This window comes from Triturus cristatus, chromosome 3_2 (assembly GCF_964204655.1).
Source record: "Triturus cristatus chromosome 3_2, aTriCri1.1, whole genome shotgun sequence".
NCBI classification, from domain to species: Eukaryota; Metazoa; Chordata; class Amphibia; order Caudata; family Salamandridae; genus Triturus; species Triturus cristatus.
Genome location: NC_140584.1, coordinates 900,897,920 through 900,923,626, shown reverse-complemented (window position 1 = coordinate 900,923,626; position 25,707 = coordinate 900,897,920). Strand labels below are relative to the sequence as shown.

Sequence of the window (25,707 nt, the reverse complement as noted above, 5' to 3'; positions counted from 1 at the left end):
CAAACTCAGCAGTTTATCAAGACAATTGGGTATGGGGAAACCTGAACCTAGTTTTACTCAAAGTCTGCTACCCTGACAAGGAGGGACTTCCCAAAAGAACAGGAACTGATCTAGAAAATGAAGTATATGGATTAGGTAATTTTACGCTTAATCTCATGATCCTGAATGTTGAATCCGAAGCTGCACCAATTTTGCCCGCTATGTCAGTATTTCCAGTTAAAGGTGAATTATGCGTAAGAAAGAATGGTTCAATACATATGGGCCATAGTAAATGCACCACTGTGATAGAATTTAATGATCAAGGCAAGTCTACATTTAGAGCTTCTCGCCATTCCTACTTCGTATGTGGTCAGACTGCATATATACGTCTGCCTCTAGATTGGGATGGTACCTGTTACATCGCATTCCTTTTGCCACCTGTTTTCCTAGCCCCTCCTGATTATCACAGAAATACCCATTTAGTACACAATAGAGAACGGAGAGATCTCCCAATTGTCGATTACACTGAGACGGCATGGGAAAAATATACAGATTTTAATAAAGGTCTCTTTCCCTATATAGGTACAGTCACCAATAGTAAGCTGATACGTAGATTAACTAGGACCCTTGAAGCCGTAGTAAATGAAACTATTTCCGCCTTAGGCAACTTAACAGAGGAGCAGTCTGCGATGCGGATTGTTGTTCTTCAAAATCGTCTTGTCCTTGACGTCATCCTGGCCGATAGGGGCGGAGCTTGTAGGGTCATCGGATCAAGTTGCTGCGTATTCATCCCAGAAAATTCGCCATCTGTATATAAAGCTATAACACGCCTTCATAAGATTGTAAGCCAGATACACCAGAATCCAGGCACCTGGACTTGGTCCGGTTGGTTTTGGAGTGTATTGTCAGCCTGGGGATGGAGGGTCCTATCCTTCCTAGGTATTGGCTTTCTCATACTATTCAGTTGCTGCTTATGCCTGCAATGTGGACCAGCGATTTGTGGTCTGTGTGCCACATCGTGTATTCCACATCAAAGTTTTCGCTCAAGATCCCGGAAGAAGAAAGAAGAACAAATGATGCTATATGAACAGATCGATGGATTGATGAAGATTGATATCTCCTAAGGGTCAGTAGGGGACAAGGAGGGAATGTGGAAATATGGATTTTTGTGATCAGTTATGTCCCCTATCTTAGACCCCAACGGCTCCATGTATATGTTACAAGTACATGTATGTTCCCTCCAGTTCCAGTTATGAAGACGCAAACACATGGGCGTCCACCGTCAATATGTCCTCTTTCAGATCCGCCATGAATGGGCCGGATATTAGATTCCTAAGTATGAAAGGCCACCGACTTTATATGGTTCATCTACTCCATTTTGCAGTTCAGGTGAGTAGGCCCTGAATGCTGCCATCGAGCCTTTCCCTGCTTTCTACCTATGACAGCTCCAGTCTGAGCTCGCATCTGTATCCATGAACTTTGTCCTACTCCCTGCGCGGCTAACGGTGCCCGACTCGGCCTGTCTGCCTGCCAAAAACTGTATTTCACCTTCAAGATTATCTGCTCCGCTCCTCATCCAATGCATTCCTGTCTGGTAGTTTAAGTAAACATCCTTCCAGCTACCGAGCTAAGGGCCCGGCTTCTCTGTCTTCATGCAAGTAATTCATGGCCCTGTTACTATGGAAGATTTCTGCCCCTCGCATCTCATGTAGACACTTAGACGCTTGTACACGCACTCACAGTCAGTATAGAATAGATTTTGTTCGAGAGACCTTTCCTTTTGGATAACATAGTTCTTTAAACATAGGATGTTAGATATGATTTGGGATTAGGTTGACTTGACCCCCCAGACTTTTGTCTCCACATGTAGAGCTAAATGTCAAGTCCCCTTCACCCCCTAGTTGCACGTCAATCACACGTCATGCGGCTGCGCGCGCATCTCTGCCAAGTATTTCTGCTGACATTGCAAGATTCTTTCATGGATCCACCCATGTATAATGACGTTTTCTAGTTACGCCTAGTTACGCCTATTTTAGTTACGCATGCATATCTTTATCTATTTTATCAGCTGTTACGCCTCCTGCATCTGTTTCACTGTAATGCCTTTTCTATAAAAATGATTACCTGTCAATAATGTATTGCCCTTCACTTCCTGAACCTCCGTGGTGATGGAATATGATGCCTACAATTCGAATTGTATAAGGAATAAAGCCCTTTCCGAACCTCTAATACCACGGATTCTGCCTCTTATTTTACTGAGTTATTCTTAATAGTTTTCCGCATCAAAAATAGTACCGGTAATTAAATTATTTACCACAAAAAGAACCTAGTATGCAAGCACCCCTGTGGCGTGTAGAACCTACGACATATACACAAAGAGACAGGAATGTTGCCATACATACATGAAGTGACGAAACCCTAAACAGGGGAGTCGCTGAATCGGCACAACAGTACAGGTGTGCAGCATAACAGTCACAGAACGAAGAAAAAACAACAGTTCCCAGAGGGGGGAGAAACCTGGTCTCCCGTGAGGTAGACGGAAATATAGACCACAAAACTGCCAGTAAAGGATCGAGAGAAGGCACAGACAGAAGCCTGCCGCCAAAAAGCATTCACCGTCATCGACCGACACCGTCTAGGAGAATGTCGAGAAGAATACATGCACAGTTATCCTACCTAAAGAAGCAACAGTGGCAGAAGGGGAGTAAGAACTCCCAGCACGAAAAACAGCTGGTGGGGAGCCTATCACCAGTGCTACAAAGGTAAGAACCCACACCCTAGTAACAGCTGGGGTGGGGCAGAGATCCGGTGGAAGAAAGTCATAGACAAGAGCCACTCCTTGAAGAACTAAGAAATATGCACAGGGCAGGAACGGACAAACCGGACCTCCCGTTTCCGGTGACTCGACCTCAGATGGAGAACTACTGCAGTGCCCTGCAGTCCTTTCTTGCTTTGCCCCCCCTCCCTGGCGCGCCTTCGGTCCCTACAGGGGTGGTAGGGACTCAGGTCGGGACTCCGCCGGCGGGTTTACCCTCGGCTCCGACTGAGTGCCCCGACTCCGATGCCGGAGTTGCCGCAGCGTCGGGACACGGCCCGGAGGGGCATCCCCGACGTCTAGCCTTTCAACAGGCTGTCGCACAGCCTTCCGAGGCTCCCTGCGGCGTCGCTGGAGGTGGCTGCAGCACGGTGCACGACACCGCTTCGGCGCACTCTCTCCCCGCAGGTTTCCACCTCGGTGGATGTTGAGTCGACACCGGTCCGACTCCGACCGGTCGAGGCCTTTTTGGAGGTCGCCATTGCCGGCTCGACTCTGCCTCGTCGCAGTTCGACGCCAGTACCATCTCCGGCTTTATTGGTGGAGGATGTGGTCCCAGTGGATTCCCCACCCCCGAGTCATTTCAACGCTCTCCGGAGCGAGCGCCAGAGGGGCATTGGCCTACTCATCCTTTTGCTGAGCCTCTGTTAGGTGGCCGGATTAGCATGTGTCCATTACCTACTGATGACTTGCTATCACCGCCTCGCGGGGCAACGGAGGCTAGTGTGACATTTGTAAGGGCTGTTTGCAGGGCTGCAGATATTTTGAGGATGCAGCCCCCCTCAGTCTCCTGACCTTCGGAGCCTTTGCTGGATCTTCTCCACCATGGCGTGGGGGACATGGAGCCATTGTTGCCATTTGTGGAGTCATTATTTGACATCCTTCTCGGGACGTGGGTGAGGCCTTCTTCGGGGAACCCAGTGGATCGTGCTGTGGCGCATTGCCATTGCCCGGCTCCCGAGGACCCCACCTGTTTGACCCTCCATCCTGGGGCTGGAGGACTTGTGCTTCAGGCAGCTCTCTTTACCACTCCTGTTCCGTTGCATTGTCCCACTCGGGAGTCTCGGTGGTTGGAGTCATGTGGCCGTGATGTGTTTGCATCCGCAAGCTCTGGACTCCGGTCCCTAAACACGTTGTGTGTGTTTGCTCGGGCTACATTTTGCCCTTTGGGACTCTGTCGAGCAGCTCCCCACCTCCTAGCCAGAAAGCTCTTGTGCCGATCTGGCCTGCCTAATCTGTGATGGCCATGATATGGCGCAATTTTCGATTCTGTCTGCCATGGACACCACTGACTATTCTGTGAATACTTGCCGTATTGGTGCATACAGGTTGTGCTCCACGTCTTTTCTTGTGGCTCAAGCACTGTCGGGGTTTTTGCCTAGGGCAAGGGGTGTTCCCGCCGGCTCTGTCTCGGCAGCGTGTTGCCTCCTACCCCACTTCCCTAGCAGGGTCTCCGGTCCCTTGCTTCTTGCAGAACAGGGGATATGCGAGGTCCGACTCCTTGGGGCCAGAGTCCGGCAAAGACCGTGAGCCGCAGGCCCAGACGTAATGTCAACACGATGCCGACGACTTCCGCGACTTCTGTTTGTGCTTACCTGAGGTAGGCGAATGACGGCGACAGTTCCGGGACCTGCCCCGAACAGGAACGTCCTCCTGTGAGGACTGGCGCCGCGTGGAAGTCTCGGCTGGAGAAGGAGACTGGTGTCACGAGGGGTCTGTTCGGGACATCCGGGCAGACAGCAGCTTCATGCGGCATTCTTGCAGGGATTTCGGCCGCAGCTGGCGGCAAGCGTCGCACTCCACGGAGTCGTGGTGCTCGCCCAAGCACCACATGCAGATTTCGTGAGGGTCCGTTGCTGACATCTGTCGCGAGCAGGCCCGGTACGGCTTGGAGCCCGCAGGCATCAAACACACGGTTCTTTGACGCAAAAAGGCATCGAGAAGGCCTGAAGATAACAAAAACAGGCCAGAGGTATCACTTTACCGAATCTGTGTTAGGGTGCGTAAAAAAACAAAGCGGACGTCAGCATGCCGGGAGGGGCTTATATGGCTCCATTGACGTCACTTCCGTGGACGACGTTAGGACGGAGCAAGGCGACGCCACCTCCCGGCGTGTAGAGGTATTGCTGGGGAAAAAGGATTTTCCAGATCCAGTCTGATGCCTGGGGAGATATTCTAAGTTAAAGAATCTGCGGCTAGATTTCTCTATCATATAAATCAGTCATCGCCCTGAAGAAAATCACGCAAGCCATCCAGGGAACCGAAACATGTCTGCCTTACACAACGCAGAGACTCTTGCATTTAATTAAGTTCTTCCTAGTAGAAATGTTATATACATTTCTAACTACTAGGTCCATTGGCTTTTTTCAGTGTGTAGCAGCATCAAAAATGTGATACATAATTTGTATGTTGAAATTGTCTAGCTGCTGCTATTGTTGTGAATTAAGACTGGTGTTATATCGCACATATTTGATACTGTATTTTATACTTTATTCATTGTATGATTTTTCACATTGTCACATCACAAAGCTGTTTACAATACTTTTTTGTGTTTTTGTCAGTTTTGTTATAACATGCACTAATTGATATGTATCCTTACCTTCCTGACCCATGAAATAATGTGGATCGAAGGTTCATTAACTAAAGAATGATTTAGCAAATAAATGCTTCAAGTCCATATTAATTGAATTTATGGTCTGTAGTCTGTTAAATCGTTTTAACAGCGAATGAATGTGACAGTCAGGACAATCTCCTTTCATGGACTAAATAAAAGGGCCTGCTCTTCAGTGGATTCAATCCTTTTGAGACAGTCTCCTCCAAGCGGTAGACCTCGGCTCATTCAAAGCCGCTGCAGTTCAGGTTAAGTGTGGGGTAATTCAGGGTTCCTTGTCATCTCCTCACCTTCTTAAGCCTTATGTTACGCCTCTCAAAGAACTTGGAATAAAAGTGTATTTTATATAATTATGCTGGTGACTCTGTTACTTTTCCAGTTGGAGGGCGCTCCCTACTCATTTTCAAAACACATGGGTTTTATTTGGGAGTAAATGGCCAGCAACCAGCTGAAACAAAATGTAGATAAGAAGAAATGTTAAACATTAAGGACTGTCTCTGGAATCAACTACACTAGCCATCACAAGGCGCCTACCAAATGGCGCAATAGTTGAACGTAAATTTTAAATGCAATGTGTTCTGTGTATCACTAATGCACCTATTAATGTCACTCTCTTTACTGCAAATGACGGATGTTTAATAAGGAAAATGCTACTTACCTTGTATTCATCTCTTCTTGGCATATAGAGCTGTAGAGTCATATGCCTTAGCTTAGATCGCCATCTGGTGTTGGTCTGGTGATGTTTGCACTTTGTTTTTTGTATGAAGAAGTCTTGCAGTCACGAGGTAGGTGACTCCTCCTTTCGGTGATAGTGCACATGGGCATCGACTTCATCCTTAGATTGTTTTGCCATAAAGGGTGATGATGGAGTTAGTAAAGTAGTAAAGCTAGATGTCCATGTAAATTGTATCGAAGTAAGATATCACTGCAACAGGTAAAGGTACCCGGGGAGGTGGGTGGGCGCATATGACTCTACAGCTCTATATGCCAAGAACAGATGCATACTGGGTAAGTAGCATTTTCTGCTCGAGGAATACGAGCTGTAGATCATATGCTTTAGCATAGACTGTACAGCAGTTATTTCTGAATCGGTGGCTAACCTATAGCTGTTGCAGTGGTTTGAAATAGTGTTCGTAAAACTGCCTGGGCCACACTGGCTTGCTGTCTTGCTGACACATCAACACAATAGTGTTTTGTGAATGTGTGTGGTGTAGAAAATGTTGCAGCTTTGCAGATGTCATCTATGGGTATGTTTCCTAAGAATGCCATAGAAGCCCCTAGTTTGCATGTAGAGTGTGCTCTAGGGGGAATTGTAAATGCACGTTTAGCTTTAATGTAACATATTTGGATGCACTTAACTATCCATCTAGCAATGCCTGATTTTGATATGGGATTGCCTTTATGTGGTGGAGAAAAAGCAACAAAAAGTTGTTTGGTTTTCTGAAAGGTTTTGTTCTTTCTATATAGTATAGTAATGCTCTTTTCACATATAATGTGTGAAGGGCATGTTCTGCCACTGAATCTGGTTGAGGGAAGAACACAGGCAATCCAACAGATTAGTTGATATGAAAGGCAGAGATGACTTTAGGTAAAAATTTTGGGTTAGTCCTAAGAACCACTTTGTTTTGGTGTATTTGTAGAAATGGTTCCTCTATGGTTAGTGCCTGAAGCTTACCGACTAGTCTTAGAGAAGTGATGGCTATAAGGAAGGCCACCTTCCAAGCGAGTAATTGCATTTCACATTTGTGCAATGGCTCAAAGGGTGGACCCATGAGTCTTGCAAGGACTATGTTCAGATTCCCCACTGGAGAAGGTGGAATTCTGGGGGAATGAGTCGAAGTCTTTCCATAAAAGCTTTTATAGCAGGAACTCTAAAAAGAGACAAGTGCTGTCTATTTTGTACAAATGCAGCTTTTGCAGCCAGATGCAAGCATATGGATGTGTACGCTAAATTGGAATGTTGTCGGTGCAATAAATAGCAAATGATGTCTTGAATGAAAGCATCTAGTGGATTGATCTGATTGTTGTTACAGTAAACGACAAAACTTTTCCACTTTGCTGCGTAGCATGCTCTTGTGGTAGTGCGCCAAGCCTCTTTGATAACATTCATACAGTCTGGCGGAAGGTTAAGGAAGCCAAACTCTAGGATTTCAGGTGCCAGATCGCAAGGTTTAGCTGATTGGGATCTGGATGTCTTATCTCTCCATGGTTCTGAGTAAGAAACTTGGGGGAATGGTGTAGTTTTTAGTGTGGAATGACTGATAGCTCCAACAGAGTTGTGAACCATGTCTGTCGGGCCCATGTGGGAGCAACTGGATAAGCGTTGGGGAATGCTGTTTGAGTTTCTGAACCACTAACGGAATGAGTGGGAAAGGTGGAAAAGCTTAAGCAAAAATCCCTGACCAATGAATTTATAGCGCAGTGTCTTTGGACAATGGGTGTGGAAGCCTGGAAGCGAAGTTTGGGCATTTTGCGTTTAGGTGGGTGGCGAACAGACCTATCTCTGGGAAGCCCCACATTTAGAAGAATGGGAGGAGAACTTGAGAGTGGAGTTTTCACTCGTGGATCTGCTGTCGCTGACAACTGAGTAGATCTGCAATTTGGTTGTTTACTCCTGGAAGGTGTTCTGCAAGGATATATATTTTTTGAGGTATGGCCCATCTCCAGATTTTCTGGGCTAAGTGTGAGAGCTGGAGATAGTGTGTCACCCCTTGTTTTGAATGAAGTACATTGCAGTCATGTTGTCTGTGCGAACCAGGACAGCTTTGCCTATTAGATGAAGTTGAAAGGCTATCAATGCTTGAAAAATTGCTAGCAGTTCTAAATGATTTATGTGGAGGTGTTTCTGTTGCAGAGTCCACATGCCCTGAATGGTATAGTTTTCCAGATGAGCTCCCCAACCAGTGAGCGATGCATCTGCTGTTGGCACTATCTGTGGAACCGGGTCAAGGAATGGCCGTCCCTTAGAAAGGTTTTGTACGTTCCACCACTACAGACAGCGATGAGTATGGCCATCTACCAATACCAGAACTGAAAACTGACTTTGAGCCTGGTTCCACTGACGTGCTAAACATTCCTGTAGAGGACGCATTTGAAGCCTTGCATAGGGAACGATTAGAATGCAAGAAGCCATCATTTAAACCAATTGCATGAACACTGGGTGCTGTAGTTATCCCGAATGGGAGAATGTTGTCCGTCCACCAGAAACCTGAGATATTTTCTGCGGGCAGGTTGAATGGGAATATGAAAATAGGCGTCCTTTAAGCTCAGGGTGGCCAGAAAGTCACCTTGGTGAAGTAGTTGGAGCACCTGCTGGAGTGTGACCATGTGAAAGTGGTCCGACTGTATGTACAGATTTAGCTGTCCGAGGTCTAGTATTGACGTTAGAGAGCCGTACTTTTGGGGAATTAAGAAATACAGGGAGTATACCCCGGTCCCTTGGTATGTTAATGGGAATGGTTCTATATCACGTTTTTCCAAGAGAGATAGAACCACATGATTTAAGAGGGTGAGATGTTCTGGTGACATTGCATGTGCTCTTGGAAAAATATTTGGGGGAGTGCTTGTAAGTTCCAGGCAGTAACCATATTGAATAATTTGTAGCTGCCACTTGTCTGAGTTGATTGAATGCCAGACAGGTAGGAACTGGAAGAGACGTCCCCCGGAGTGGAATGACTGGGGAATAGCTAAAGGAAGTCACGGTTTGTTTGAGGGGGAAGTGCGTGTGGACTTGCCTCTACTTCTTCCCCTACCATTGTTCCCTCTAAAACCTCCTGTTGAATAACTCTGGGTGAGGGGGATTGGTTGTTGCCCTTGTAAGAGGAGGAGGAATCTCAGTGGACGCTGTTTTTGAACCACCCCCGTAAAAAGAGCGGCTAATGGAACCTCTACTGGCAGGTAATTATATAGCCCCCATTGACTTTGCAACCTCAGTGTTTTAATCTTTTCCAACAAGGTGTCAACAGCTGGGCCGAAAAGATGCTGTTTGTCAAAGGGTTGGTTAAATATGGAGGTTTGTACCTCCGGCTTAAATCCAGAAATTCAGAGCCAAGCGTGCCTGCGTAATAGTACACTGGTGTTGATTGCACGAGCTGCTGTGTCTGCTGCATCTAGTGCACATCTAATGGAGGTGTTGGTAATGAGTTTGCCTTCCAGAATAAGGTCATTAGCCTTAGATTTATATTCATGAGGCAAATGTTGCAGGATTTTTTCTAGCTTATGGTAATGAGCTCTATCATAACGAGCTAGTAGCGCGTGGACGTTGGCTATGCGCCAGGTGTTTGCTGCCTGTGAAGCCACTCTTTTGCCTGAGGCATCAATAAGCTTGAACTCCTTGTCAGAAGGAGGAGTGTCTCCTGTGGCTTGTGAGTTAGCTATCTTGCGTGCATTGAAGACTACAAGAGAGTCTAATGGTAGCTGGCTTTTAATATAAACAGGGTCGGTAGGAGCCGATTTGTATTTTTTATCCACTCTAAGTGTGATTATTCTCGTCTTAACAGGATCTTTAAATACCTTGTCTGTGTGTTTTAACATGCCTCTCAGCATGGCCAATGTAGAAGTGGCTCTTTGTGATGAAGAAAGTGTCTCAAAGAGGGAATCCTTGTCTAAGGGTTGTTTATGGAGTTCTACCCCATGATAATGAGCAGCCCTGTTTAGGAGCTCGACATAGCCAATGTTGTCATCGGGTGGGGAGGGTCTGGCGGGATAAAAATCAGGGTCATTATCTATATTTGGATCTGCGTGGTAATCCTATCAAGGGTCAGTGTACTGTGGTGACTCCTGATCTTGATTCTCAACCCCTTGATCCTGTGGGTCAGGTGTAAGTGGTGGTGGTAAATGTAATGGTGTGATATCCGAGTTAGGATAAGGAGGAGGAGAAGGAGGAGGTGGAATATAAGGAGGAGAAGGGTTAGTACCCACATTCTTCTTCTTAAGAGGGATATGACAGTGCTCTGGTAGGTCAGTTTTCCGTTTTTTGGGAAGAGTTGCCTGAATATGTCCTGTTTTAGGGTTTATCACCAGCTTTTTCTGTTTCGGGTCCAAAGGTGGCTCATCGGGCCGAGGTTCTTTAGAGAGAGTTTTTGTTTAGATGGTGAGTTCGGTGCCGAAGGCTATGGTTTCAAGCCTTTTGGTGTCGGAAGGTTTGGGGTCCGACTCTTTGGTCTTAGCAGTTTCGGCTCCGAAGGTAAGTTGACCAATAAGATGCTTGGTCATTTGTCTTGGTGCCGAAGGTGTCGGTTCGACATCAGAGCGGGGCTGGCTTGAGCTCGAGCCAGGTGGCTTCTCTTTGTGTTTCGGAGCCGGGCGGCGGGGCATCAAACATTTTATCGGTGCAGACCTGAAACAGAGGGTGAAGGAGGGCCCGGAGCCTTTGTCTTTGGTGAATGGGCAGAGGGGGGGATCTGTACGCGCGGTACGCTGACCTGGAGTGAATTTTTCTTCTTTTTCCATGTCGGCTTCGGACACGGAGATCTGCTCTTCTTCCTCTGCTCCTTGAGCTGGTTGTTGGGTATCAGAATCTTCACTGAAGATGTCCGGAACAGCGTCGGTCTGATGTTGCATCTTGTGGCAGCGAGCCTGACGATCACGAAGTGTCTTTTTCGATCGGAATGATCAACGCGCGTTGCAGTCCTTCTCGTCGTGCTCCGGGGCCAAGCAGAGATTGCACACTTCGTGCAAGTCGGTGCATGGACATTTAGCACAATACCATCGAGTGTAATGATTTGTGCGTTGAAGGGGTTCAAAAACGGTACCGAACTGGAGCGCCGCAATACACATCCGAACCCTATTGGTGGAAAAAACAATATAAGGATGGAGTCGATGACCATGCGCACCATCACCGAAAGGAGGAGTCACCTACCTTGTGACTGCAATACTTCTTCGAACAAAAACAAAGTGCAAACATCCTGGCCCAACACCAGATGGCGATCTATGCTAAAGCATATGATCTACAGCTCATATGCCTCAAACAATTTTTTTTTTTAAAGCAATCTGACTCTTAATGCTCAAATTGATTTGAATAATTTCATTTGTATACTGGCACTGAAAAAGATAACAATTTGCCAATTTTCTCTCTCAAAACTTATGTTGGCACTCGTATCTTAACTAGATTTTTCCAATTCTTTATATAATAGCCTCCCAAACATAGATATGATTTACATTTTACAATCTGTTCCGAATCAAGCAGCCATGCTGATTTACAGAGCACTGGGGTATTCACACACTACTCCTTTACTTAGAAAACGTCATTGAATGCCCGCGGAAAAAATAAATAAATTTACGGTTTGTGGCCTCACCTTTAAAGCAATTGCAGGGAAGTGACCTCGATTTTTATCAAAAAAATTGTGGCATGAAACTGTCCAGTTCGAGAGCTGCACTCTGCCCCTTGGTTTATGAAAGGCGGGAATGGATGTCAGCCTCTTCTCTTTTGTGGCTCCATCCTTTTGGAATTCTACTCCATCTTCAAGATCTAAAGACTTGACTTTTTAAACAAGCTTACTCCTATTCTCAATTGCATTTTATGATTCCTTTGGTATGCAACCCACAGCGCAAAGAAACCACTAGTGATTAAAAGGCCTAATAAATAACTGAACATAATGGAAAATTAAACATTGAACCGCTTAACAAAGTGCACTTTCGTCAAGTATTATACCCATTAAAATTAGTGTTTAGTGTGACTGGTATGTCTAGCAGTGGATTTCAGGCTCACTGTGGCGCAGCACTGAACTGCAAATCACTGTTAAGGAACAACAAGACCAAAATCTGTCTGGGTTTGCTTGTGTTCCCCCTCAGGGAGGAAGAGGCCCAGCTGTTAGGACCAGAATGTTCCTCTAGCGACAGGATCAGGTTTCAATGTATGTGGTAGATTCAGGTCTGCAGGGGCATAGTAGGCAAAACATGATGGACTACAATGCAGCAAAAAATGACTGCCTGTGGCTCATTCTCTTGCAAGGATTTCATCCATCAATTCTGTGTTTCAGTAGAGCACTTTAAGTGGGTTGAGTATGCCAAGATGTAGAGTTTGAGCTCACAGTGCAAGAGGACTAAAGCTCCACCTCACTGATGTATTCCATAAAGAGCAAACATGTGCCAGGGTTGCTTGCATTCCCATTCAGAGGACATTCTGGCCAGGCCATTCAGACAAATTCTCCAAATGAGGCAGGACCAATTCTGATTTGCATATGGCTGGTCCGCTAGGAGGTTTCTGTTGATTTGTTTTACAAATCCAGATTGTGGCATGTTATGCCAACTAAACTAAAGGTGCTCTTGGCTGGTCTATTGAGATGAACTTTTCCCAAACCATGTATCAAGCTGAGGATAAAGAGGAATTCCCTGATGGTGGAAATGGGCACCGCAATTTAGAATACCTTCATGGGTGCTTTGGTAGCTATGTTCAGGCCAAAGGACACACATCTGTACTGACACAAAAGTGATGGCAATCTCAAAGACTGCTGGTTTATTTCCTTTCACTGGTATAATAATTTGGGCATCTTGGAGGTCTACTCTTTCGTCTGCATGGCGTACGAGTTTCAGCTAACATCACGACATGGAATGATTACTCTAGGAGTCAATTCATTGCAAATTAATCTTAATTTGGATATAGAAATCCATATAAGGGGGAGGAGCCAAGATGGCGACCGGGATGGCAGCGTAGGCTCCCGGCTCCGTGAATCTCCGCACCCCGCACAGATATCCTGCATGAGATCCTCAGCCTGCGCTACATGCCCGTGTTGGTGATTGAGAGCGGCAACCGATCGTGTGATCCTGAAGCTTCTAGCGGCGGTACCGCCCGAGAAATGTTCGTTTGAAGTTTGCGGCCTGTGCAGCCCTGGAGCCGGGACCTTGGGTGGACAACATGGCCGGGCGGCAGTTCAACAACAGCGGCCATTGGTGACCGGGTGGAGTCGGAATACCGAAGCGGCGCGAATATCGGCCCGAATCTCGCTGTGGTCACTCCTATCACCGAGAATAGCGTGACGGGTGCATACCCGGGGTGACGATTCCAGGGGTTATCGGCGATCGCCTGGACCCTCGCCAATGATCTGATCGGTCGCGGCCTGTGGCTCGTCCCGATCTGCGCGGGCTGCTCCCGGTCTTCGCAGACGCTGGCCCAGGGGGAGAACGACTGTCACCTGTGACCACACACTGGATACACATCTTGCCTGCCTCCGGACCCTTGTTTGCAGCGAAATGGAACTTGAGTTGCTTGTGCCTGAGACCCGGTCCCCATCTGGGGTGGCTCTGCCCTGCGGCCATCTTGGTAGGATGGACCCTATCATCCTGTACGCTGGGTCGCAGCAAGATTGGGAGTGTGTGGCGCAGAGGAGTGTGGCGGAGCGAGCGCGGGGGGCCGTGCTGGGGTACGGTGACCTTCTCGATGCTCTTGGAGCTCTTCATTCCACCCTGGTTCACGGCGCCCGGGTATTGGGGAGGAAGCATGATGGCATTGTGTCAGCGTCGGAACAATTGCGGTCTTCCTGTCCCCAGGTACATAAGGCACTGTCTCACCTTCCACAGGAGGAAAGTACCGTGACCGCCTCTGTGAATAAGGGACGGATGGAAACTTTGGACACTGTGGCGGCGTGTGGTCGGCTGGCGGTGGGGTCGGTCTGTTCTGGAGATTTTGGACTTGAGCGGAGGGTGGTGACTTTGTCCCATGCGCGGCATCCGGCGACCCAGGCAATCTTCACGCAACGGTCGCCTGCTCTGGCTGATTCCTCCTTCCTGGACCTCGTGTGTGGCGCAGGCCCTGGGGCAGTCCTGGGAAAGGTGATCTCCCATGACGATGACTGTGTTGGTGTTCCGAAACGTCCTCCCCACATGTGTGTGTCCCTTCCTGGTCATCTTTGGACGCTCCTCTTCCTTGTAACCTCGGACAATATAATGGATCGCTGGGTATGCATTGATGGTTTCGCAAAGAGTGGCCAAGGATGAGGATGATCCTTTAGAGGCTGTCATTTAATAGGCGGGCGGGCTTGGGGGTTGTGTGCTTTCACGATGTAACTAATAGTGTAGTCGGTGAATACTGCTCCCCATTTCCCTCAGACATGGCTGAACTTTTGCTGTTTAATGTTCGTTGGGGAGGAAGATATTGTGCGGGAGGGAGACGCCGGGGGCATGGTTGAAGGCCCTCCTCCAGTTTATTATTACTCTCTCCCCTTTTCTGTTAGGGGGGGTTTCCTCTCTTTTTCCCTTTTTTCTCTGTTTCTTCTATATTTCGGGTCTGGTTCTGGGGCGACAGGCACGCTGCGGGGGGGGGGCCGTAGTCATCTGCAGAGGTGCAGGGTGGGGGGTTGGGGGAGGGGCTTCTATAGTCCTCTACTTTGTTTCTATGGCCTTCTTTTTCTTCTCTTATTCTGCTTTGTCTTCTTTTCTGGGGTCAGTGCGGTAGGTTTCCTTCGTGGCCAATCATTGTTTTTCATTTGTGCCTCATTTCCGTGGGATTTTCTGGGTCCTAGGGCAGGAGACTGCAGGCGCAAACGGCTCGTGATATCCTTCCACATCCTGAACTTCCTGTTTCAGCGCCATTTATTTGATGGATTGCTATTTTATTGTTTGACGTTCACTATTCTGCCTGCCAATTTTCGCTGCTGAGAACTTGATTGGCAACTGATCCTTCTATCCTTTATTGTAAAATGAAAACCTTTTATATCCTGGTTTCCCTATTGGGCTGTTCAGTGGATAAGAGAATACTAGCATGGAGAATCTGCTTCCCGAGGTGCTGCATGTGATTATAATCTGCTTGCTGTTACTTTCACTGTTTAGCGGCCGGCCCCGAGGGTTGTAGGCCCATACTTGTCTTTATTTGCAATGTCAATAAAGGTTTAAAAAAAAAAAAAAAAAAGAAATCCATATAAGATGCCAAACATAATGCAAAAAAATCAATCCTCATACATTTTAATTCTCTGGCAGCAGTGTACCAATATAAAACAATTATTTAAAAGACATCCAGACATCCTATCATAATTATAATCTAGTCACAATTTACTAATTAAATACATAAAGCTAATCTCTCATACAACATGTTTTCTAGGTGAGCGTATTCCTTTGTTTTACTCTACATGTCATTAATTTAGCTACTGCAAAGCAAACCACAGTATTTAATTTAAATTTAAAGTTTAAAGCATCTTTAAAATAAATAAATCTATTTACAATAAATAATCCTGATAAGATTTACAAAAAAGAATAACATGATGAGTAGACTGTACAGATTTGCCATTGCATGGGCAATTTGGTAAATTATTTGCCTATGATCCCAATTGTGGACATGGAACTATAAAGTGCGAGGTGCATAGCCGAAACCTAGTAAGGTAAAACCTATCCTATGTATGTTACAGTCGTTAGATAACTCTGGATAACATTTGGCACATGACAATTAAAGTAGCACTTTACAGATGGTTGTTTAATATGCTCCCTGGTTTCCCTTAAAACGTGTCTCTGGTCCATAACAATCATTTATAATTATTTTTCACTATAATTTAATATAATGTATGGGTCATCGAGAGTAGAATTAGTGTCTATAATTTTGGAAAGATTTTTCACATGGGCAAACCAGGGGACTTTATCCCTGTAATCTAAAGCCAAACAGTCCCTAGTAACATCTTTAGTAAATTTTGTTCCTGTTTTAGCCCAAATTCCTTACAAAGACAAACACGGATTAGCATAAATACTATCTTCTATATTTGGGGTTGCAAGTTCTTTATGAACAATGTATGCTGAGGTAGAACGGGGTACACCAAGGACCCTGCATTGGAAATTATTCTCCACGGTTTGTAGTGATTGTGCTGTTGACGACCCCCACAAAGCAGCCCCATAATTAGCACTACTGATGCATATACTTTTGTACAATTGTAATGTTTTTGTTATCGGTTTATTTCCAATTTTTGCAGCAAATCTAAAATTTGCTTCTGCATTACTTCTTAATTATTTTTTTATTTTTTATTAACTCCTTCCGTGCTCATGACGGAACCACGCCGTCATGAGCCACGGTTGCCGTGTGCTCATGACGGAGTGGTTCCGTCATGCTGCGGCCGTTGGCGGCCGCGCCGCCCACGCGGCGCTAATTCCCCGCGGGCTATTAGCGCTGTGGGCGGAGTCATGACGGAACCACTCCGTCATGAGCACAGCCCAACCGTGGCTCATGACGGCGTGGCTCCGTCATGAGCACCGGGCCACCGCGCTGCCCCCCCGCACCACCCCAGCGCTGCGGCGGAATTTCCGCCGCAGCGAAGGGGTTAAGGAGTTTTATATAGCGCTAGCCTGACCCGAGGGTATCGGAGTGCTTCACAACAGTCTTTGAGCAAGATTCATACAATAAAGCAGTATTCTACATATAGGTTAGGAAGTTCAAGTGTGCTGAGCAGCATTGAGGTAGTACGTGAGTCCTGAGATAACCTCAGAGTGCACGTTGTCTTGGGGTTGAACCACTTAGGGGGTGGGGGGAGCAGTTAGGGGCAAATAGCAGGGAGGAGGTAAGTCTTAGAGCTACAATGTCTGGGAGAGACGACCAGCAGGGATTTGCGTTTAGATGGCGGCTATCCATTCAGGAGGGAGCGGTTGAGGAAAAAGACTTTCAGATGTTTTTTTAATTTTGTGAAGGACGAGATATTCCTGATACGGACTGGGATGGCGTTCTCGATTTTGGGCGCGTTTCCGGGGGAAGGATCGTGCTGCAGTTTTTTGTTTGCGTGTTTTCATTGGGATGAGTAGTAGGATGCTGGAGCTACTGAGGTTCCTTGTCTGACCAGCCCTCTTGAGTTTAGCAGCCAAATACTCCGGTTTTCCTGTGAGCAGAACTTTGTGTGCGAGGCAGGCAGTTCTGAAACTGGCACGCAATTCAACTGGGAGCCATTTTAGTTCTCTGAGTGCTGGCGAAATGTGGTCGTATTTCCTGATTCCAGTGACCATTCTAGCTGCTGCGTTGAGAGTAGTTTTGAGGGGAGCTAGGTGAGATTTTGTTGTACCAGTGAAGGTGGCATTCCCATAGTCGAGTTTGGATAGCTCCAGTGATTGGGTGGCTTGAGGTCATTGGTTGGGAGGAATGGTTTTATTCTGTTAAGTAGCTATAGGTTGACGAAGGCACTCTTTGCTGAATTCTTGATGTGTTTGGCCATGTCGAGTTTTAAGTCTAGGGTGATTACTAATGATTTTACGGAGTGGGTCAGAGTGTGATTGCTGTTAAGAGCATCCAAAACTTTTAGCTATTCTGAAATATGAGGGTTCTCTTCTTTGTTAGAGATGAGGAGGATTTCGGTTTTATCTTGGTTGAGTTAGAAATGGTTAAGCGACAGCCAATGTTGGATTTCTTTTAGAGTGACATTTAGTCTGTGAATGTCCTCTATGGAGGAGGTTTCTAGATAGATCTGGGTGTCATCTGCATCTGTGGAAAGGGATGTTGGCATTTTTGCGTAGGGTGGTGAGGGGTTCCATGTATATGTTGAACAGTTAAGGTGAGAGTACTGAACCTTGGGGATGCCCCTGTTGACGGGGTGTAGGTCGGAGGTAAAGTTTTGAATTTTTATCCTTTGCGAGTGGCTGTGTAAGAAGGAGGAGAACCAGCGTAGGACCACCTCATCAGCACTTTCTTGCAAAGCCTTGATGAGAAGTTGGTGATCAACCGTGTCAAAGGCTGCCGATAGGTCTAGGAGAATGAGGAGGCAACATTGGTCAGTATCGAGGGATTTGTGGATGTCGCCTATGATGTTAAACATCTCGTCTCGGTGCTACAGCCTTTTCTAAAACCCGATTGGAGGGGGTCAAGAAGGTTGATGGTATCCATGTGCGGAGTCAGTTGTTGGAGGACGCATTTTTCAAGGATTTTGGAAAGGAGGGGGCGATTGGAGACGGGTCTGAGGTTATTCAGTTCCTTGGAATCAAGGCCTGGGTTTTTTAGTAGCGACGTGACTTGGCCAACTTTGAGGCATATCTGGCATGATGCCGGTTCTCAGGGAGCGGTTTATGATCTTGCACCAGAACGGGGCTATGGAGAGTTTCAGTTTTTTGGTCAGTTGGGTGGGTACCGGGTCGAGGACGTGAGGGGCTGGTTTATTGGTGAAGATCAGTTTGAGGATCTCTTTTTCCGGGATGGGGTTAACAGATTTCCAGGTTTTTGTGGGGTGTTTGAGCGTGCTATCTACTGTCACTGGGGTAGGTTTTTGCAGACAGGGTTGACGTTAATGTCCAGTTAGAGCTCAATCTTGGTGATCTTTTCTTCGGAGAAGTTGGCGAAGTTTTCACGCAAGTACTTGGAGGACTGTAGGGAGGATTCCAGGGGCTTGGAGGTTTGTTGCCTGATGATTTGGAACAGTTCTTTGGGCCTGTTTTTTGCGATTGTCCAGGGCCGATCAGAAGAAGATGGATTCTTCGCTCCTGATGTGTTTTTTGTATTTCCTTCGGGCTGCTTTGAGTTTTTCGAGTAGGCTTGAGGAGGAGTTTCTCCTCCATAGTCTTTCAGTAGCTCTTAGTTGTCTTCTAGTACATTTCATACTAGCAATTTTTAGATGAGGGTTCCACATATTTTATTTGAAAAATGAAGGCCCAAATATGTAAAATGATCGACTTCAGCTATTATCGGCCTTTTTAATCTATGAACCCTCTTCTTTATGTTGCCTGTACCTCATGCCATCACAAATGTTTTAGATAGATTAAGTCTCATATCCCTTTCCTCCATAAAAGTGTTAAAACCTCCGATCAGGGATTGCAGGCCTTTCGCAGTTCGCAATATCAGAACTCAGTCATCTGCATACAGTAGGGTTGTGACTAAGCGCTTTCTTATTTTGGAGAAATACATCCATCACATTAATACATAAAGAAAACAGAAGTGGTGTGAGAACGCACCCTTACTGAATGGCTTTCATGATCTTAAAGCCCAGGGTACATTCTCCATAACATATATGGGCAGTCAAACAGCTATATAATTGTGAAATATAGGATATATATCAAATGAGGCTCCCAAATCAACCAATATTTTCACAACTTGGAGTGACTAACAGGATAAAAGGCCCTACTTCGATCTACAAAACAAAAATGAAGTCTACCCATTTTTGCTACTGCATATTTATTCACAAACAAGTTTAGGTTGATACAGTGTTCTAATGTTCCATCCCTTGTGGTTAGTGGGTGGATCCTTGCTTGGGGATTGCCTCCTCTGGCGATCTCCAATCAGGGATTCAGTGGGCAGAGGTAGCATTGGAATGCGGAGATTCTCCCATTTCCGATACCTCTCCTAAAGGAATAAGGGCTCAGGAAGCTGAGATATGCCCCTGAGCAATGATTCTGTGAAAGTAAAAAGAGCCCATCGGTTCGTTTTACTTTCACTTTCCTGTAATGACGTCAGCGCACCCTGCACACCCTGCACACCCTTGCAGAAAATAAAAACAATCAGGCTGCTTGGGAAGATCTTCTCGAGCAGCCTGATGTAGAAAAATAATACATAACTCCCTCAGGTGCAGAGCGCCACACGGGCCTTTAAGTGCCTTACCCGTTTCAGTCAAAGGCCGACGCTCGCATGTTTAGTTAGTGAGACATTAAGGTTAAGTGCCACTTCATTTATTTTTTTTGTTTAATGGAGTTTATTTGTATTGAGACACTACCTAGTAAACATAGTACTGGGGAGAGTGCTAGAAAAAATGTACAGGTCTGGAGGTATCTTATGACACGTTGAGGACAGTATCTCTGGGGCTCTTTGTGCTGACCCATGCCACAGGAACATTGATCCTGCCAGTGTGTACAATGGTCATAACCTTCGGGGTTTTCAATGCAAATGGATATATTCCAGTTATAGAAGTCCTAAACGATTCTGGTTCCTAGAAGAATTCTTCATTAGTACCACTCTAGCCTTTATTCTTGTGCAGCGTGTTTCTGCCACTCAAACATTTGAGACAGAGCCTCTTTTACAGACTGTGCCAAACAGCACCAGATGCAGAGTTTGGAATTTTTTTCCATTGCCCTGTACCAAGCATAGACAAACCTGAAAAATCATATAAAAGTTGGATATTCCACACTAATAATGAAAAGCATAAAGCTGGACATGAGTATCTACAACTATTGCGCTGCAGCTTTTCGTCCGGGAGCCTGGAGCTCAGCCCTCAGAAGACACCCTTCAAAGCCCGCAGCTGTGTGCTGGGAAAGTCTCTTATCTGGGTCTGTTCCATCCAGTGCTACTTCTAACTTCTATCTTGAGATCCACAATGGCAGTCACCTGCCAGAGAGTTTGCAGCTGCCTTTTAAGAAGACCCTGCAGCTAGTCAACATCAGGTGTTTATTTCCCTCTGTTTTCCCAATCCATCATGGCTGTTCCTCCCTTGGAATCTTCCTTAATTTCCCAATCCATTATGCTTCTTTTCATGTGGGGTTTTCCTGCACTTTTACTGTTTAAATTCCTTAGTCTGGCTGGAGGGCGAGTTCCTAGTTTTCGTCATTCCTCTGAAGTCTTTGTTCAGCAAGGTTTTTTTTTTTATTGCCTTTGGCTTTTTCCTCTCATGAGGTAGCAGCTTTTCAAGAGCATTTGTCTACCCCATATTTCAGTGTGTGTTGGCTTTGTACATTCTGGAAACAGTCAACTATATATTGGACAGCGGATAACCCAAACAGAATTAAGGGTAAGCGCCCAGACCTAAAAAAAACTGATTAATTTTGCAAATAATGACCATTACATGCTATGTCTCTATTAAGGGATTATAATCAGATTAGTCAGATTTAGATGCCTTCCTACTCTTTGATGGAACTGTATTCATGAACCTGAGAAACCAAATATGCCAACAATTGTTACACTGCTGTTTGTCCCCATCCTGATGGTAATCTGCTTTTGTATAGATTGTAAACATCCAAGTACAAACCCAGTGTAATCACAGGAGAAACAAACAGTCTGAAATAAAGAGTATAAATGTGAGGAATCAACACTGTAGTCCTTAATGTTAACATTGAGGAAGTACAATGGGCATCAAACTTAGCATATCTTTTTGTTAGAGTATTTGAGTAAGAGGAATATGTTTGAGAAGTTCCTTCACAACATGGTACTGCTATCTTGTGCTATACAGTCCAGACTAAATATAGAAAGCAGATTGACAGATCTTGATTCAGTAATTGTTTAGAAGCCAACACTAAATATATGATACAGCACATACCTATGAATCGGGTAGATTCATCATTCTGTCCCCCATAGGCGATTTTCTGTCCTTCGAGCAAACCCACCAGCCGACTGAAGTGACGTTTGTTGATAATTCTTTCATAATCTGGTGATTTCTTTACATCTTCTCCATAAAACTCCTTGTAATATGAAAAAAATAGTTACTTAGCAGCAAGAACATTGAGGATGCTACAACACTGAGGGGCGGCGGGATGGGGCTTTGAATCAAATGCCCTCATTAGGATTTGGCCGGATTTAGGTACAGAAATACCAGAGGTCCAAAAACTTTAATTTTAGACTGTATACCAGTACCTCATTCCAGCCATTACATGTTTCGGTGCCCAGAATCGAGAACAACTATGTGTCTTAAAAATACAGGCTGAAAACCAGAATCTTTTCCGCAATCCTGGGGTTAATATCAGCAGGGATTAGTGAGAGTTAAGTGATGTTGGTCAGAGAGAGCCCCTGGGGTAATAGACTGTGAGGGGGTGATGGGGTGGAGAATCATTGTGCTGGAGGAGCAGGGGCCCACTGTCCCTACCCTCTTCATTCTTCATTCATGGTTATACCAGTATGAACAGGTCATGTGTTTCCAGACCCATTAACTTCCGATCCAGGCACACTGGATCGCACAGTGTCCCAGGGTGATATCGCACCCAGTATGATCATTACAGGAAAAGCATATTGAGGGCTTAAGTTTGCTCTAGTAAAAGTACTAAGCAAAATAAAATCTCTCTCACCAAAACATGGTACAACACAAAGCTCTGAAATACTACTAGCACAATCAAGAATTGTATTGTCAGGTTTTCTTTGCCCTTTTGATGCAAGTCTAAAAGAAATACATTAAATTCTATGTCAGAACCGGTGGCCAGGATTATGTTCATAGCTCTTTAACTCCTTGTCTCAGCATCGTAAAAAGTTCACATTTAAATTAATTTGCAGAAAAGCCCATTCATTTGGCCTTTCTCTTTTCATCCTGCCCGGCAGTATTTTAGTGCCTCGCAGTGCAATTTGGCTTGGTTGCGCTGTATTTAATTGACAGTGCTCGAGGGTTTCTCATCAATTCTGCTCTCGGCCCATCCATCTCAACTGCCTCAGCACCATTCGCTCTGCCGTAGTGTGGTCCTCTGCCCCCTAGGGGATGCTGGATGCATGCACTTCCAGGCTCCACTGCACTGTCTTTAGGAGTCTGTATTTAGGAGTGTAGTTACTCGACTCCTAGTAGCGTGCTGTAGGCACATGGATCATCTTGTGCTACATTAGAGTAGAGTGTTTTTCGGTTGGGAGTACTTGTTCGGGTCTCTGTTCCCTGAGTGCTGCTCCTGCTTCAGAGGGCAAATTCAGGAGAGAGCTATTAGTATTTTTCCCAGAATTGTTTTTCTGCTCGTTCTTGGGCTTTGTGTGTTGTCAGACTGGGTTTGGGTGAGAATCATACCCATTTATGATATGCATCTCCAGTCTCCAATGTATCCCCCAAACCCACACTTCAATAGAGGAGGCCTATTTTTTAGTATCCCTACTAAAGGAAGAAGTCTTACCTCGCATGCTAGACTTGTCCATTACGAAGGCAGTTTGAGACGTTCCATCACCTGGGAAGACAATTTCTGCTCCTGGCAGCAGCTCACCTTAACCACTCCCTGGAAAGGGGTGGGGGTTATGATACATCTAGGCCCAGGGAGGATTTCAAGCTAAGGGACCAGAGTTGCCAGGGGAACCAAGGTAGGTAAAGCTAAGTGCAAGATAGATGACCCTATACGCTCTGTTGCATTTGAATGCCTCAAGGGCCCTTTTAAACGTGCCCATACCCCAGAACAAGAACCCTCTCCTGGGAGGCGGATGTGGTACTTCTTCCATGGAGGAGGATCTAAAGGCCGACATGGGCTCAGACACTTAACAGCTTAGGATGGAAATGCAGGCCCTAGTCATCCCTGCCACCAGTCAGCACCCTATGCCAGCCTGGCCCAGCCACTTTGACATGTAGGAACCAGAAGACTTTTACCATCCTATGTCCTCAGAGTGGTGCCCTTCAGAGAATATGTGGCACAGAGCATCCACAAACCCCTGAACAAGGAGGTTCTAGAAAGACAGGCTGAGTGACCACACCCCTCTCTGGAGGAGATGGCCCCTCTCACCTGGGATAGACAGGAACATTGTCACCTTTCTGTCTAAATGTGTGAAGGACTTTTAGAGAGTACTATTAATATGTCCTGGAGGGCCTGCTAAGGTAAGCTTTTAGATACTGGTGAGCATCTTACCAAAATGTTTGATATGGCACAGAAGCCAAGGTCTCTGGAAAGCTGATCTCTCAAGAGATCCTGCAAATTGGGCCAAGTTGATCAAATGTTATCTCTGCAATGCTATTTGCATCTTGTCAACAGAGCATTAATGCTCATGGACATGAAGCTGGCCATGTTGGCTACTTCACGTGGATGATGTGAGTCTTTTTAGAGACCCGTTCCTGAAGGACCCAAGGAAGTTTGCCTCTGCTTTCTCAGTGTTGGACAAGGCCCAAACCTCCATTGAAAGGGTCTTCAGCCCTTTGAATTTTGCTTGGGCAGTTAGCGGAAAGGGATACTTGCCTTTCATTTCCCCTCAATCCTTCAAGAATTAGCTTTAGCTCCAGAATGCTTCCAAGTTCAAAGATTTCTTTTCATCCACAATGGCACATCCTTGCCCACAGTAGATTCAGAAGAGCCATCAATGCCCCTGGAGGTTCCTCAAGGGAGTCTCATCCCTTCCTCCTAGCTAAGGCATTGGAGAAGGTTGGCAAGCTTTTTCCCAGTCTGGAAAACTACTACAAGGGATGCCTGCATTCTTCAAACCATTTGAGGGTTTCAAATAGAGTTCTACTACTGCCCAAGGCAAGACAACTACCCATGTCTGCTCCACTTGTCCCCCAATCAGTCTAAGTGGACAGATGAGGAAGTGGAATATATGAAAGCCAACAGGGTTGTGGTTCCATTGACCCTTCACCGCTGTGGTTTTTGAGCAACCATTTCCTGATCAAGAAAAAAGGGTTTTGTCCCAGGATCAACCTTCATGAGCTCAAAAGTTGGTTAGTCAAAAGACACATCAAAATGGAGGAGAGCCACGTGTCCTGGTATATTGTTCTACAGAACAACTGAACAGCCTGCCTGGACCTGAAAGCTGTGTAACAGTCAGTACCAATCTATCCACCTCACAGCTTTCTTCAGTTCTGCTGTTGGGAGCAAATTTGAGTTCTCTGTTCTTCTGTTTGGTCTTTCATCAGCATGTTGGCCCTTCACCAAGCTTCTCAATCCAGCAGTAGATATACTCAGGTTTAGGGGTCTCCAGCTGGTTATCGGTCTCATAGACCAGTCCCAGGAATGACTTGAATCTGGCAGTGGACTTTTTACAGAACCGTGGTGTCATTATCAACGTTGAAAAGTCAGATCTGACACCCAGTCAGTCCACGTCCTTTCTGGAGTTTGTTATCAAAGTGATCAGTATACAGAAGGAACTGGGAAAAACCCTTTATATAGTTGCACAACCTGGCAAATAGCGAGTCTCCTGTCATCATCAATTCAGGTGATTTTCCCAGGTGCATTGAAGAGATTCAAGGCTATCCATCTCCGCAATGGCTTGGCATAATCCTGAATTGAGCTCCTTGTCTGCGGAAGCCAAGTCGGAAATTCAGTGGTGGCTAGATAACATGGCAGCTGGAATGGCAGATCAATCTTTGAGAATGTGTCAGATCTTGTCATAGAATCAGACACCAGCCCCCTGAGCTGGAATGTGATTGCAAATGGGAGCTCCAGACACCTGGTACACTACAGTGACTGGATGATGGACCCAGGTGTCTTGCAGGAACTGATGGCATGTTAGGGCACCTGTGAGGAAGATATGTTCGCTTACCACCTCAATCATCAATTGTAGAGATATTACAGGTGGGGCCAGAACCCAGGCGCTTCGGCTGTGCACACCTTCCTGCCAGACTGGACTGGGTGGCAAAGGACCAATTACATCTTTCCCTCCTTTGCCAAGATCACTATGACGGCAACCCAGTTGAGGAGGCAGAGGGTGAATCTGGTGCTATAACACCCCTGTGGAGAGTTTAAATATGGTCTCTAGTTCTTGTGGAACTTTCTTGAGATTGTCTAATCCTTCTCCCCCTTTTTCAAGAATTCCTGAGGCACAGTCAAGCACACACACTCA

General features: G+C 45.9%; 1 protein-coding gene across 2 annotated transcripts in view; it reads right to left on the bottom strand.

Moving 5' to 3' along the window:
• Nucleotides 1-25,707, bottom strand: part of ALDH3A2 (aldehyde dehydrogenase 3 family member A2) — a 424,152-nt gene that overhangs the window by 177,606 nt on the left and 220,839 nt on the right. For both annotated transcript variants that reach the window (XM_085649336.1, XM_085649335.1), the window contains exon 7: nucleotides 21,530-21,671. In XM_085649336.1, coding sequence (XP_085505462.1) covers nucleotides 21,530-21,671 — 142 coding nt within the window. The remainder of the gene's footprint in view (nucleotides 1-21,529; nucleotides 21,672-25,707) is intronic.